This window comes from Uloborus diversus, chromosome 5, assembly GCF_026930045.1.
Source record: "Uloborus diversus isolate 005 chromosome 5, Udiv.v.3.1, whole genome shotgun sequence".
Taxonomy (NCBI): domain Eukaryota; kingdom Metazoa; phylum Arthropoda; class Arachnida; order Araneae; family Uloboridae; genus Uloborus; species Uloborus diversus.
The window spans coordinates 57359347-57376708 of NC_072735.1; the positions used below are offsets into that span (position 1 = coordinate 57359347).

General features: G+C 34.4%; 1 protein-coding gene across 1 annotated transcript in view; it reads right to left on the reverse strand.

Annotated features, from left to right (window-relative positions):
• Positions 1 to 200: 200 nt before the first annotated feature.
• Positions 201 to 17362, reverse strand: part of LOC129222149 (homeobox protein SIX2-like) — a 37477-nt gene continuing 20315 nt past the window's right edge. The window contains exon 2 of the mRNA XM_054856605.1: positions 201 to 775. Coding sequence (XP_054712580.1) covers positions 430 to 775 — 346 coding nt within the window. The 3' untranslated portion in view covers positions 201 to 429. The remainder of the gene's footprint in view (positions 776 to 17362) is intronic.

Below are 17362 nucleotides of genomic sequence, written 5' to 3' on the forward strand. Positions count from 1 at the left end.
CTGTTCGGATTAACCGGGTAGCCTGTTTAAACTCTTGATATCAGCTCAAAAGTGATCTAAAAGTTGTTGATGTCATCATGTTATGTTAGCAGGAATATCGTTGCTGAAATATCTAGAGAAAAGAATAAGAACTACAAGATTGGCGGTAGAATTCGGTGTCGATCAGTGATTGGAAGAAAAATCGGGCTAACATTGAACGTTTCTGTGCTATGACAAGTTATAGAACAATTGAATAACGCCACACTTTACAAGTTTCTGTTTGCTAAAAGTAGCACACGTTAAAAATCTAGTTTGGCTTTTTAATTGTACTTATTGATTTTTCATTTTTTTTAAACGTAATTTTAGGCCTCCACTTCACAAGTTGTTCAGATTATCCGAAATTTCGGATCTCCGGGGTTCGGATTTCTGAGTTTCCACTGCATTAGAAAACTACGCATGATTTATCGCTGCTGCAGCGTGATGTAAATGTGATAAAGTAGCCGCTGTATCATATGCAGATGAGTTGCCGGGATAAACAAGTGCAGAGGGATGATAAAGTCCAGGTTCCGATTTGACCATGGCCATGACGGCCATAGCTTCGTCCATGGTTGGTTTGGATGCTTGGTTGGCTGCAAAATGGAGAAGTTCATCGCCGAAGTGATGGCTTAATGAAGCTGCTGAAGAAGCTGGTGGTGAACGGGCAGCAACGACATGAGGTCCAGGGGAGACGATGTGGCTGTTGCCAACACAAAGATGAGGAGTTGTGGTCCGTTGATGATGGCTCAGAGAACTGTCACTGGAAAAAGGACATCAAATCAAACATGAGATTTATAAATAATATGATTATTTCCACTAAAATATTTCTTAAAGGCAATAACCATAAAGTTTTCAAGTTCAAATAAGTTGTATGTAGTATTGAGATTGAGAATCAAAGAGATGCAAGTGAAGTTTTTGATGTTCTGGGCAAATCATTGGTAGGCATTCATTGAAAAGTTTTTGTAAATCATGTTGTACGACAGCATCTACCAGTGCTATCAGTACCACTGCTATTAGTACCACATTCTCGCCTCAAAACAGATGCAGTTTCTCCTGCCATTTGTACTAGTTATCTCTAAATTTTTAATTTTGGCGCTTACACCTCTTGGCTTCTATGGTTGGGGCAAACTAAACTGGCAGAATTGTGAAGGCTACACAGATCCCAATCTCAGCAGTATGGCGCTTCCAGGTAGGGTTTACCCCAACTGTAGGTGCTTCACATTATATCAAGGAACTGGATAAACGAACAGGCTTCGTAACAACACTAAGGTGTGTATAGATGGTCGCATTCTGCGAAAATCAGACTACCCGACATTTGAAAACTCATTGGGCGCTGTTGAAAATTTCGACTGGACATAACCGGAGGGTGTCCATCTCCCCAAGAATGATGGGGCATCCCCTTCAAAACGGAGCACCCTCACAAGATTGATACCTCTCCTTTCCCAAAACATTAAGACTGAATGGCGCAGTCTGATGCATGAACCATCACGTGGGTACCCCTTACACAACACAAATTTTTCAAACCGTTCTTTTTTTTCTTTTTTCCCCCCACCAGAGCAGATGCAAAGTTAACTAGGCTCACTGAAATGGAGTAATGTAATTAAATTTATCGACTTCTTCGCTGATGTATATTTCTTTAAAGATACTTTGTCTACGAGGAGCTATTATTTACTCCTCGGGGCTCATGTTCGGAAAACCCAAAAACTTGTTCAAAAAGCTTCAAATCGACAAGAACGGACGCTTATAATTTCCTCGATCATATAAATGTAAGCGCTATCATCCCTTTTCAGGATGTTAAGCAATAACAAGTGATTAAAAGATGAAACGTCGTAGGCCATTGCTTCTGGAAGAAAACCAGAAATAAAGCAAAATAGTACATTTTAGTGATGATTTGTTATAGTTTTCTTATCTATTATCATATCACATCACACTTCAGAATCCTCCGTATCTACCACCATTTGTGGTTTAACCGGTTGTATGGGGTCCTGAAGACAGCTCTGTTTTTTGATCCATACCAGAAGTCGAGCAATCCCTGATCCAGGGACTCCCAGAGAGTATTGATTCACTTGGAGTGCTTTGTGCTCATGACATTTTTAACGCGCCCCAGTCACCATTAACGAACAGGAAGGATCTTCGACCGGCTGACAGCGAATCTGGGACCCTTCGGTTACGAGTCCGATGCCTTACCGATCAGGCCACCTCGGCCTTTTTCTTTTCTATCATACTGTAACGGAACGTTTACGCCCAATGATTAAATTTTTGGAATTAAAAAAAAAATCCAAATAGATCTAAATTTAAATTCTGAGTTATAAAACTGTTCTTTTCAACACGTTGAGAAGAAAATTTTGCACTATTTTTTTTTCTTCTTTCATTTAACCTTGATTGATGAGCATGTGTCACTTGACTTGACATAACTTTTATTTTCGAGGTAAACCGTGCAACCCCGAGCAACGCAGTTATAGTGTACATATAAAAGTGTATAGTACATTATACTACATAAAATATTGCTTTTAATTTAAATGTATTTTAATGAAACACCGGAGACATTTAATAACATTGTCGCCTCAGGGCAACAGTAATAAGACATATAATCCCAGGAATAACACTTAAGATATCCTACTGTTACTCTGAGGCGACGATATGTTCACTTTATTCACTCACTCTAGTTTTGTATTTAATCGACTCTTTAACGTATTAGTAACTACTGCCATCCAAAAAACTTCTTGGACAGTTTTCGTTTTTATTGATGTGGTAAGCAAACCAGTATGTAGTAAGCACATTTTCTCATGGACTCGTGCTTGTGATGGTAATGAACTAGAAAATACCCCCCCCCCCCCCCGGTCTAACTAACTTGCGTTCAGGCTCAATTGAGTGCTTAGCAATTCCCATGTCTGTGTCTGTCCCCTTCTGGTGGTCGTGGGAAAATGCTGGAAAACAAGAAAGTAACAAACTTGTAAACTAGCAACACATGTGCGGCTAATTTTCATGGGTGCTCACTGCGGGGGGTCGTCGTTCTCGCTGCAGACGAGGTTGTCATGGGTCTTCGAGGATAAATCAATCTTCAATAGATCGCTTCCGCTGAGACGGGACATTCTGCGTTTCACAGCCTGGTTTTACAGGTTGTTTTTTTTTTTTTTTTTTTTTTTTGGGTAATGAGTAGGGTTGAACCAGTTGTCAAAGTTAAAAAAAGAAATTGCAGCCTTCAGGTTAGAAGAGAAACAGTTTGTATTATACTTTTTTTTGTGATGAAAGTCTGAAATTGGAGAATGTCGACACTCACTGATGATTCACCGGAAATATTCGGTTTTTCGCCGATGCCTTTGCATGCTAATGTTGACATGCATTCACTGGCGATTGTTGACATTTAAAACATTTTGGTCTATCAGCTTACATATACATTATTAAATATATACAAGTAATCTTGACAAGAATTTCTCACTTCTGGGTGCAGGGTGATGAGTATAGCAGCGATGGGGGGAGGGTGGTCGTAGATATTTATGGGCGCTCACTGAACACTGACTGGTGCTGGAAGGTATGTGAGAGCAACGTATTTAAGTGCGTTATTTCTGTGGAGTCACTCAGATTCTATTTTTTTTTTCAGTTGTTGCAATAAAAAGTCTTTTGATCAAATATAAAGAGTGTTTTTTTTTATTTATTATTATTTATATAATTCTAAAGACTTTCTACAAGCTTTGTTCGCACTAAAAAGTATGAAACAAAATAAGTATATGCTTTCTTGATAACAACACTCAAAAATAGTAGTTGATCTTAATATCTTCACATTTCAGATAATTCTGAAACAGCTAATAAGATTTAAATTAAAAATATAAAAAAAGCTTTTGAAAACGCTTTTAAACTGAAGACTTACTTGAATCTAAGAATGCTCGGAAACCTGCATTATTTAAAAAGTTAAAAATACCCAAAATCCAAATATTTTTGCTTTTTTGAGCGTTGAAATTAATTTGTTAAATTTATTAACAACATTAACTTTCTAGTTACTACATAGTATTTTTCTGTTTTGGCAGCAATTAAAAAGCGGAACTATGTGAGTTTTATAATTACTATTATTTTTCATTGTTTTTGCCAACCGGAACTAAAACTAAAATGCGGACATTATGACAGAGAATGTAAGTTAAGAAATAGTCTTTAAAAAATGAAAGAAAATAGCATGCTTGTATTCACTCATATTCACACGTACGAAGTTATACTTCTTGAATTGATAACTGTTTTATAAATTCAAAAATAGCAAATGGTTGGCCAAAAGTTCTTTTCAATAAAGTTAGTCCGAAGCAACTCTTCCCACTAAATTAGAATTTATATAAGATTTTCCGTCCAAAACTGAATTGATAATTAAACAAATAAAATAAAATACAATAAGGAAAAGAAATAAAAAAAAGAAGAAGAAAATCTTTCGAGAAAAAAAGTTTCTCTCTCTGCCCCATCCCTCTTTTTTTTTTTTTTTGTTTATGTTTATGTACTTATTGTGTTCATTACATTTCGAATTGGTTTGCTTCTCAGCATTATTTTTAGGGATAATCACATCATATTTTATCCAGCTTTAACTTTTTCGTTCTGAACTTTCACAAGAATGATAGTAGAAAATAATTAAATAAATAAAAATAATAACAATACATATATCTAATATATAAAAATCTCCTGTCACGGTGTTAGTGTTTGAACTCCTCTGAAAGGGCTCGACCTCGAAAGGGCTTTTTTTTTTTTTTTTGAAATCATTGTAAAAACCAGTGTTGAAATTCACTGTAAAAACCAGTGTTGAAATTCATTGTAAAAACTAGTGTTGAACATCATAATAAAAACCATTGTTGAAAATCATTGTAAAAAGTATTGTTGAAAACCATTGCAAAAGCCTTGCTTGAATACAAACATTTTATATGTAGACAAACAGAAGAGGGTATTTTTCTTATTTTGGCGGAAGGGGCTCTTGCTTTTGGGGGGAGGGGTCTCCACGATATCGAGGGAGGGTGCGCCCTTTCCCATAGGGGGTAGGGCACTCCTGATTTACAAACACATAACAGATACATACATTATTATAGACTTCAAAATACTCTGAGATTAGAGAATCCGCAAGAATTCAGTACATTATGCACGCAAAAAAAAGCATTAGTTGAATAATATTTTAGAAAGAAACGTTCAAATTTGCAAACCCCTAAATGACTCCGGGTTAGCTTCCCCACGCCTTTTTTTTTTTTTTGAAAACTTTACCACACGTGTAAGAGTAATTTTTACTCCTTTCACCCTCCAGTACTGAAGTACACTACAAAGGGGTGCCGTAGAGGGAGGTCCATGGCGCAGGCTGCCATTGAAATGTTTAGGTCGATGAGTGGGGTGGGGGGGAGGGGTATTTGGGCATTTCTTATTGTTTTTTTTATCTCATATTGGGGAGTGCTCTGTATAATTTCAGGCGGGGGGGGCATCGCCTTGGGGAGGGGAATCCTTGTATTACCATCAAATTTCTTTAATCATAACTTCACATTTCGTTATTTATCGTGAATGTGTATTCTGCTTCCAAGCACAAATGTTGTATCTGCAGTACTTGATTCGGATGCAACTTTTCCAGCAATTTTTTTTTAAATATTTCCCATTGACAAATGGTCATAAAACGTTGACTTTATGTGAAATACATGACAAAGAACCACCTGGTGACCGTTACTCAATTTTGATGAAAAGTGCAGATACGACGTTTGTACTTAGCACCGCAGTATTAATACATACAAGGATAAAAAGCACTTCAATATAAAGCACGTCATTAAATACTATCAGACGAGAATTCCCTTAGAATAAATGCATAAAGTGAGAAAAAGTCATAAATAAATTTTGTAAGTGTTTGAAGCTCGGTTAGAGGGGGGGAAAAATGTCATCGCCGTAGTTTTTAAAAGTGTTTCTGTGAGACGAGCTGACTAAGCAACTACATCGCTTATTTTGGCGAAAGTATTAAAAAAACTACGAAACGGGAAATAAGAAACATGCGTTATTTTATGCGATGTGATATTTATAACGTTATGCATATTTCAAATTTGATACAAGACCTTATGCAAATTTTGAAAACACTATCGGAAAAGTTATGAAATTGAGTAGATAAAAAAAGCAAGAATAAGTTTTATCTAATATTTTCTCTGTCCTTTAGAAATATTAGGGTTGAATATTATTATCAAGTTTCGTGAAAATTTCACTGAAGATGGCATTTATACAGTAAACATTGAAGACACTTAACAGTAGATTGAAAATATATATACAAATTTATTTATAATAACGAAATTACTTTTTCCTTTCCTTTTACCCTGATTGCTATTGAGCAATCACGAATTATTCTCACTTTACGTAGGTGAAGTTGTTTTTTTTTTTATATTTATTTTTATTTTTATTTATTTATTTATTTATTTTTTCAGATTACCATGACGACGAAAATAGGTCTAGCTCTTTGTTTTTAATATTTATTTAAAGAGATTAATTTTCGTCGTCATGGCTTCAAATTGTCTGCGTTCATTCAAGACTTGAGTTAATCAAGCAGATTTTACACTAAAAAACGAAAATTTTTGTGCAAAATCATGTTTTTTCAGGAAAAACAATTATGAAGATGAATAGAAAAACTTCATCTCCTCGTTTCCAAACGAAACAAAATTAGAGTAGAATGAAAATTTAACAATAAAATAAAGAGTTAATTATCAAATATTTAATTGGTTCCTGATATTTTTGCACAAAAAAAGTTTCAAAATTTAAATCCAACGATTTAATGTCTCAGTCATTTGTTCAAACATTCAATGCCAAGTTTATTGAGGGTTTTTCAATCTTGTGCCTTTTCTTCTCTTTCATAGACCAAAAACTAAGAACAGATTTAGCCTTTCTGTTTTTTAAAGTTTCTGTGACCAAGATTTTATTTTACCTTATTTATTTATTTATTTATTTAATTCCCCTCTTCCTTCTTCTATCGTTATTGCTTTTTTATTGTTTTTTAAAGCAATGAAGGTCGCTTGCTGGTTTTACTTTGCCGTGGCTTTTTATTCGTTTTCTCATTGGTTAGATAACGAGTCACATGATTGATTGCCACTATTTTAGAAAACTGTTTTACACAATCACATTTCCCGTAATAATTCCTATAGTCTGCTTTTTGCAAACAGTGTTTATTATTCTTTCTTTCCTACTTTCTTTCTTTCTCTCTCTCTCTCTCTCTCTCTCTCTCTCTTTTTGAGCAATCACGATTGCTTATTGTTCTCATTTGACCGTTTTTGGTGTCCGTGCTTTTTTCAACTTGGACCAGAAGCCTTTGCAGCACCACCGCTCACCGTCCTCTGCTGGCGGCGCGGCTGCTCCGGTTTTGAGCTTTCCGCTTCTCCTGGTCGGAGGCGTCCATGTCCTACACACACGCACGTTCACACACACGACTTCACACACCTACGTGCATACACACAGGTCTACGCACACACACAACTATGCACAAGTAACCGCCCAGGAGGAGAGGCAGACTTGGGGGGGGGGGGCAGGAGCCGTTTCTAGAAACAATAACTCCTGTCTCAGTTCGTGATTGCGAAAAACATAATTTGAATTCAAAATTTCAGAATTCAAACTAATTTTCTTTTCTTTTCTTTTTTTTTTTTTTTTGTCAATTCTTTTGGATTGCATATTTTCTGTACTTTTTATTCAATTTGTAAATTTCTCTTTTGGAATATTGTTTAACTGTAACCGCTTAAGTGCGATAATTGTAAATGATTGTTCTTTAAATCATGCCTAAGAATTTCTTATACCAAAGATATTTGAATGAATTCATTTTCAATTTGTCTGTTTTAAGATAAATATTTTTAAAATAACAATTTTTAATAGTATCGTTTATTAAATATTTTAATTGCACATATTTCTTTCAGTATAGATATTTATTTTTTAATGATTGCTTCATTCATGTATAGTGCGACTTTTAAAATATTACTTGTTTGTGTTCTTTTTGCATGGTTTTAGCATGAATAAAAAATCCGAAAAGTTACATCGAAATTTCTGCAAAGTTTGTTTTAGTAATACAAATTCTTTTCACTACAGAAACTACACTAAACTAAAACTACACTAAAGTTGAAAAGAAGAAGAAAAAAAATGTTTCAGACGTGGCCTTGATTACAAAACTTTGATTTGTCAGACACAAAGTTATTTATTTATTTATTTATTTTTTTCAAATAGTTTTTGAAATTTTAAATTAAAAAGTTCGAATTTCAATCGCAGACGCTAATGCGATGTTGTTTTTCTTTTCTTTTTTTTTTCTTTCTCTCTTCTGTATTATTCTTTATTTATTTATTTATTTCTGAATTGCTCAAAAACTTTCCTTATCAAAATGAAATCAAAAAGTTTTATGCACCCATGCTATGTCTAAAACTCTTCCTGCCCTGATAAAATTAGCGCAAAACAAGTCTATCACTTATTAGATAAGGAATAGTAAAGATTACAAATTTAGTCATCGAGCTTAATTTTATGTTTTTTGAACAGTTTAAAATAAACCGGAAATTAAACGTATTTCACCTCAACGTCTTAGCGAAATTTTTTCATACTAATTTTGTTTTTTCAAATCGGAATAGGGGAGGAAGGCATGCAGACAAATAACAAAGGCACCCATTTCTGCACCAAGCCCAGTCCCATCATTAAGAAGGGGTCAGGATTGAAGGACATTAGCCCCCTCCTTCTATCCCCCCTACCCCACACTGAAAGAAAACAATGCATTTGCTAAAAATAAATGTAGTTTTTCTCATTTTATTATAATTCGCACTGAATTTATACCCGTTGACCATTATTACACTGAATTTATACCCGTTGACCATTATTATACCCGTTGACCAACACTGAATTTATACCCGTCGATGTATCAGTTATGTATTCTACAGAGTGTAGTAGTAAAAGTAATTTTTCTTTTATTATCTTGATTACAAAATGTATGAACATTTGAAAGACACTAAATGAGAAACGAGTTAAAATGGCTATTTTTTAATCATAGGGTGTTCATAAATTATTCGTATACAGTCGACCCCCGCCCCCGCTACAACGCGATCCGACTTATGCGAAATGGCTATAACGCGATTTTTCCCCCAGTAAACAATTTTAGATCAAACGCGAATTCCTCGCCCGCAGCACGAAAATTTTCGGAAGGGGATTGAGGTGTGTGAGTATCGGCTTTGTTATTTTCAACTAAATTTTTTTTTTTTTTTTTTTTGTGAATGGACCTTCATCCCTTTAGCATCACTGAGAGCGGAAGTTGACCACATCGTACTAGTTTGAACATCGCTTATACAAATACTTCTCATTTTCCATTTATTTTCTTCATTCTAAATGCGAATGTTGATGAAATATAATGACACCTAAGATAGCCGTTTCATCTAAAGTTTATGAAGATTAAAGAAAAAGAGAAAGTTTCTGACAATTAAAGCAAAGCTAAAGGTTATGCGCATGAACAACTATAAAATGCGTTGAAGGTAGCACTACAATTAGGTATGAGTGAATCTTCCATACGTACAAAAAGTCAAGAAAAAGGAAATCCGCAAAAGCTCACCGAGTAGTATCTAAGGAAAATGCTAAAATTATGAAAATGGAACCTGCTCTCGTATTGTGAATTTAGGAAACCAGGAAGAGGGGTGTTACCATAGACGGAAACGTTATTAAAAAATAGTGAAGCAACTGTATTGTTTATTAAAAAATATATAAAAATAACGGATGGATCAAGCAGCATAACTTATCATCATCTTCACTTTATTAAGTTACAAATATCATTACTGGATCTACTATATACATTACAACTATAGTCATTTGTTTTTCTTAACTACATAAGTATGCACTGCGTACCGTACTGGTTTATTTTATGTATTTTTCTTTCCTATTGATCATTGATTTTGTACATCGTAGCAGTATTTTGGGTTGAATAAAATGTTTTTTTTTTTTTTTAATACAAATAAAAATTTAGCTTTTTATGTAAGAAACAGTAATGTATAGTTGAGAAATGATTTTAAACAGTTTTAGGTGGTGTTTACAAGTTTTTAAAATAATTGGGTATATTTATAAAAGTTGTTACAAACACCCTTCACCACAGCACAAAATTTCGATTAGCGCGAAAGGTCTTGGAACACATCCCTCTCGTAAGTCGGGATTCGACTGTAATTTATTGCATGGGAAGTATTTTAAAATTGCTGAATTAAAATGTTTTGTTTAATTCACAAAGATTAGTTTCTCCCGATTGAACTCGGTATAGGTGGATTAAAACTACCATTGATTGAGGAGTAACATAGAAATGAGTAGAACCCGAATGATGTAAGGAGCAAAATTATCAAAATATGCATGCAAATATTCACTAAAACCCCCTCAAAAATATGCGCTATTTTTTTTATCAACGCGAATAAAAGTTTTCACATCTGGATAAAAACACAAATGGCCTTTTTATCCTTGCATTTTTTATACTTACGGCGGTAAATTTCAATTTTTGTGGCACTCCAACCATCAAGAAGACGGAGTATAAAGTTTGTTGCACGACTAAAGCATCAGTGAGAGAAGTTAAAGATTCTGATCTGAGGAGCGAAAACGCTGTATAGATCTTCGTTTAGTGAAGTGAGTCATTAGCATCTTAAACTAAGAAGGATTTTACTTTCACAGGTTCATATACACAGTACCGTAAAATAGTACAACTTTGTGCCAAGAGGACAACAATGGGCCACTGTTGCCATGGTGATGAATTTGCTCTCTAGTGGCTTCTTTTTCGAACTTACGAGCTCCAAAAAAAATTCACCTGGTAGTATAACCATATAGGTTGCTAAAGACACTTTATCAGAGATTACTATTTTTGTTGTATACCTTAGATAACTTAATTGTTCTTAGTGCGCGATTCGACTCACTCGTGGACGAGCAAAAAGCCTCCTTTGGGCAAACCACTTATACTGTTTTCCAATTTCTGGTAAGTTCAGATTTGATTTACTATTCTGTCAGTGATGAATTCAGCCGCTTGTTGAGTTAAAATGTTTCATAGTTTTCACAAGCTCTCAACATTTGTTGAAAATGGGAATGTTGGGTTACAGCAATGGGCCACTTATTTTTCATAGTTTTTAGTAGCTTGGAGCTTCATTTTATTCTCTGTAGGGATGTTTTCGTCATATTTTGTGTTATTTATTGTAAATAATGGCAAGAAAAGAAAGAAGAAAGCTTTGGGGGTCGCCCTTTCGCCCGTATTCATAGGAGTTTTTGTAGAAGGAGCTGACTGAAATCCGGGCCAAATATAAATTGAGATTATTTTTGAAAATTATTTATTTTGATTAGATTTGGAATGTGAAATGTGATTTCACATTTCAGTTTCCAAAATTTTTGTTGATCTCATTTAAAGTTTGTCAGACCTACGTTCTTTCTGAGACCTAAGTATAGGTAAATAGCCTTTAGTTGGTGAGATTTTTCTACTTTTCATATGTTTCTATGTCAAAACCTAGGCAGACAATAAAGAACGTTACTTACATTTACCATGATGAACTTTATTAACCACTCAAGACGACAAGTGATGAATAAATTTGAAATCTTAAAGTTGAACTTTAAAAAGTTGGAAAAAAAAAGTAAATGATTTACTAAAAAAATTCTTAATACAGTTTCAAGCAGAATGCAATTTGTAGTTTCAGACAACAATAGGCCATATCAAGTTTCAATGTATTTTCTAGGTTAATTCCCCTTTCTTCTTCTTTCCAATCTAGATTTTTTTAAACATTTCATTTGAAAGACGAGATGTATAGCTACCATTGCTAAAGTCTTCAAATTTCAAAATCAAAAATGTACACAGAATTTTCATTGAAAGCATCGAAAAATGGCCCATAGTTGGACCATTTTACAGTAGCTTTTACAAATGAAGTAAAACAAAGTGCCTATTAATGGAAACAAAGGCTGAATTCTTCTTTGACAAAAAAAAATGTCAGTTCGGCAAGGATGCACCCCCCTCCACCAAAAGCAAGGGCACCCTCACCAAAAAAAAGCACACGAAGCCTTCCCCCAAACAAATAGAAAAATGCCCCTTAGCCCTTCCTTCTCAAAATCTCTATGGCGCAAACTGCGCCACGACCTCCCTTTCGACCCCCCCCCCCCTCCCCCAGGTGAGTACCCCTGTTTTCGGTCTGTGTTCATCTGTTGATAGAGTGACAATTTTCAAAATTTCAATTCTTCTAATATGGAACTGTTTAACTTGTGTTAATGCAATGGAGAGGAAAAAAATCGCTTACTTGCTGGTAATCCTTGATTGCAAAGCATTTAAACAATCAGAAACAGATTTAAAATATTTTTAGCAAACACAATGAATATTAAACCTGAATTTTAGTGTGGCTTTTGTAGAACTGCGGCATTGGCGACAACAGTCATTTACCATGGCAACCCTTCGTCATAAGGCTATAGTCAAGGACTGCTCTCGGAGCAGAAACTACACTAAATGGTAGTCTTATCTGAGCTCTTCAGAGAGAAAACCTCAGAAACGGAATGACCAACTATCTGCATCACTTAGCTGAGAACATAAACCCTTTTTTTTCTCCTTCTTTCAGATTTATATTTATTTATTTTTTCTTTCTTTGGCTTGGTTGGATATTCTGAATTGAGCTGGGAAATGCCTAAATTCATCTTATAGTAAAAGAGAAGAAAGAAAATTTATGTTTCTGGATTGAGAATCGTAAAAGAGGAATCATAAAGTTTCATATCTCTTCTAAAATGAAGAAAAAAAAAAGCCAGAATTCATAGCAATTGAGATAAACTTCTTCTAAACTTTATTTTTTAAGAGAAGATTTAATGGTCAAACATATTCTTTGTTTAAACATGAAATCAAGAAATAGTACAATTTTGAACTAATGAGCGCTTAAACTTATGCCAATACTTGAATATCAACGTATGATTACATACTGAAAATGAATAAAAATTTTCTGAAACGTCTCGCTGCATAGTGTAAGTAATTTACTTGTTTAATTTGAAGAAAAGCTATGCAAGAAGTAACTTGAATTTTCTCGTCGTATCAAAGTACATAGCCTTTTCAAGAGGAACTAGGGTGCCACAGCAATAGGACCCGGATTGAGAAAAGGCCAGGAATCAAAGATTTTTATTAAAGCTGATTTTTATATGCATGTTGCAAGGACTAAAAGGTGTTTTAAAACTTCAAACTCAGTGAGATTTGTAATCCTAAAAAAACGAGGAAACTAAAAAAAAAAGAAAAATAATCTCCGAAATAGATTTAGTAGGCTGTATGATACAAGTTGCCACAGAAGCAATTGAACCATTTTATAAATTCAGCTCCCAGTACATGTATATTTGCAATCTAATAAATAACCTTAATAAAATAGAATAAAAGCAAAAATGCAAATTTTCATCATTTTCACACTTTATTTAATTAAAAGTTTCATCACTTGATCAAAAATTGAAACTCAAAATAGTAGCTTATCTGTTGCTATGAATATAGTAAGCTGTTTTTAACCGTGAAGATAATTTGAGGAACTGAAGAGGATTGCTCGCCATATTCTAATATAGCAGATGTTATTGCTCAATGTTAATCTACTTTTGAAATAAAAATTGCATAGTGTATTCATAAATTCTCGTGTACTTTTCCAGTTAACTGATTACAGTTTTAGCTTTGAAAGTACTAAGTATTCGACGAGTTAAAAGTAAGGGAAAAGGGTGTGAAAACGGGCTGAAAAAGAGAGACAGAGAAGTGGCTGTGGAAAATGAATGGAGAGAGGTTAGCAGATATGAGCGAGGAAACCCCCTCCTTGGGGCAATATAAAGGGATAAGATAGGAAACGATAACAGTTCGCTCGCTAACTATCAAGTGCATGTCATTTCGCATACTTCTATAACAGATTTGGAAAGCTTTTTTTTTTCTTTTTTCTTTTTTGAGCAACCACGATTGCTTATTGCTTTTACTTGACCGTAGTTGATGCTCCTTTGGTTTTATTTGTCCATGCTTATAATGCATACTTCTCTGTTCTGCTCAGTCAACAAAAATTCAAATCATTTCAGATTAGTCTTTTACTTTACTAGAGTGACTAATGAAAATTATGAAAATGATAGTGGTTGCGATAATTGTATTTGATTCACTGTGAAAAGGACAGCGAATAAATCTAACAATAACTGTCGCGTTTTCACAGTCGTTCACAGTTATTTTCTGCTCAAAAACAAATCACAACCAGTGTTAGAAGTTCGTCGCGTGAAGAAGTCAAAAAAAAAAAAAGGTAGCAATAGAATTTTGTTTGTCGGAACTCCTTGATTCTAATAGAGTATGTACAGTCGACTCCCGCTACAACGCGATTCGACTTACGCGAAATGGCTATAACACGAATTTTTCACGAGTAACGAATTTTAGAGCTAACGCAAATTTTTTGACCGCAACGCGATTTTTTTTTTTTTTTTTTTTGGAAGGAAGTATCAGCTTTGTTATTGGCTACTTAATATTGATTTCGTGAATGTTATTACATCCCTTTAAGTATCACTGACAGCCAAAGTTCCCACACCAAACTAGTCTAATGCATCAAATAACCACTCAGCATCTTTTATTTATTTATTTTTTTTCATTCTAAATATAAAAGTTGATGAAATATAATGGCACCTTAGTGTCACCTTCATCTAAAGTTTGTGAAGATGGGAAGAAAAAGAAAGTTTCTGGTTAAAAAAGTATAAAAAAGGCTAAGATCCTCGATATGCTTGAAAAACTACAAAACGTCAACAGTAACGCGACAATAAGTATGAGTGAATCTTCCATATACGTACAATTAAAAACCAAAACACAAAGATATCCGTAAAAGTTCCGAGCTTTGTTTCAATATTAAAGCCTGCAGAGCAGTGTTTAGCAAAGTAATTATTATGAAAATGGAAGCTGCTCGGATTAATAAAGAGATCATGAAGAGGAGATCTTGCCACAAATTGAAACGTTATAAAAGAAAAGGCGAAGCAACCGTGTTTAAAAATGTATTAGATAAGAATAACGATCTGATCATGGAGCATAAATCATCACCATATTTATTTTTTAACTCTTAAATATTTTTACAGTATCTACTGTACAGCACTATTATAGTGCACCATTCAAATTCTACTTCATGTTGTGCGTAACGTGTTGTTTTATTTTATGTTTTTCATTCCCATTGATCATTCATTTTGTGCATCTTAAAGTATTCCATGTTCAAAAGCAGTTTTTTATTTTTTAAATACAATTAAAGTTCAGTTATTTATGCAAGAAACTGTAGTGTATGGTTAAGAAATGCTTTAGAGCAGTTTGAGGGGTGTGAGGGGTGTTTAGTAGTGTCTAAACGTATTTGGTATGCTTAAAAAAATATATATATGCTTATATTTTTTCACAACGCGAAATTTCGACTTACGCGAGGAGTCTTGGAAATCATCCCTCGCGTACGTCGGGATTCGACTGTACTTTCAGGAGCTGTCAACGATTTTTCATAGGGTGCTACTTTTGTATAAATGAAAATTATTTTGTAAAAAATCAAATTTTAAAATTTTACAAAAAAATTTGATTTTTCACAAAAAAAAAAAAATTACAAAAGTAGCACCCTATGAAAAATCATTGACAGCTCCTGAAAGAACATACTGTATTAGAATCAAGGAGTTCCGACAGCAAAGGGTCCGTTTTCGTTAGTCAAAACTTTGTTGTGGATCCCTTTCAAGCAGTTAGAATTTTGTGAAGGGCCCGCAAGCAGGCCTGAATTTTCTCTGGTCCTTAACTTTATTCTGAGTCAAAAGAACTTCAACGTTCGGTGGCAGTTGGATTACGTGGTTTGAACGCAAGCCATAAATTTACAGAAAAAAAATCATTTTAATGCGATAGATTTGGTTTTCAAACCTTCAGCATATGTATTAGTTTATTTTTATTTATTTTTTTTTTTTTTGAAGAGAAACATTTCAAATTCAATTCCCTAGCTGAAAATTAGTGATTTATTTCCGCTTCTAACTTGTGAATAAGAATAGTGTGGAAATATGTTTTTCTCTGAATTTCAAGCATCTCCTCCCATCACGGCAGGCTTTCATTCAATGACCAAATTACTCTTTTTCTATCGTGTTTCTCCCGCCCCCTCCATTCAATTTGATTTCACGTTTCAAATCTCCTAAAGGAACATACATTCAGTGGTGCTGCCACGGGAGGGGTTTGAAGGTTAAAACGCCTCCCAGAACTCGAACACATTTATTTCCCCCGTACAAATCAGAGGGAAAGTACTATTTAAAATTTTCTAAGCGGGATGAGTTTCAACAAATATCTTACTGTTTTTAATGATCGGGAAGCAGTCAAAAATTACTTTCCAATTCTTAAATATACAAGTAATATTTCATGATGAGCATCCTCAAGGTTATAAGATAGTTGAAATGGTCTCTAGAAAACACAACAATGTATCATGGTCGGTCTGCACTTGCTGCCAGCACTGCACAAATCCTTTTTGAGAAAACCTAGAGAGAGGATATCTACCACGGGATTTTCAGAGACTCCTTCAGAGGCGTAGGAACTTTGTAGAAGTAGGGGGAGCTGGGACACAGTATAAGAAGAGTCTGGAATCTAAGGGGCAGAAGCAGAGACGCAACCAGAAAATAATTTTTTTTTGGGGGGTGGAGGGAGGCTTTTAAACGTTTTTCTCCATAAAATATTGGCTTCGAAGCTTCCATCTCTTTTTGAATATTGTATATATACAATTGTTTATGGAGAGAATGAGGTGATTAAACTTCTGGTTTTGAAAAGGAGTCGGTTAGTACTCGAAGTTGAGCACGTAGAAATAGAGGTGTTTCGGGGTCTCTCCCGGAAAATTTTCAAAATTCTTGTTTTAAAATCGAACTTATAGGTGATCTTTGATAATGTTAAGGGGAGAAAAGGTTCGAATACCCCCCTTGAAAAATTTTCGAAATTAATGTCTTAAAATGCGATTATATACTATATTTGTTGCCTTTAGTGAAAATATGACTCGAAGGATTGTCCACGATCGATTTTTCGAACGATTTACACCTCCGTCCCAATATTTCAAATTGGAAGTCCTAATACCCCGTTTACACTGGCCGAGATATACTAGTTTATTTTTAAACGGTGTTAAAGTTAAACCGCGAGCCGAAACGGGCGTTTACACTAGCATTGATTTAAACACGTTTAACCGTAACTTTTTGTTTGTTTACATTCTGTCATTCTGCTGTAGCGTCGTTACTTTTTTATTTTCATGCTCACTTACACTGTTTTTGTTATTAAAGAAAATAATATTCAGAACTGAATAGTATTTTCTAAGCTCATTGCGAAATATATTTAGCAGTTTGTACGATTCTTATTTGTTTTTAAGCAATTTATGATTGAAGAATTGATTTCGTGTGCACGAAAAAAAAACCCTTCAAAATC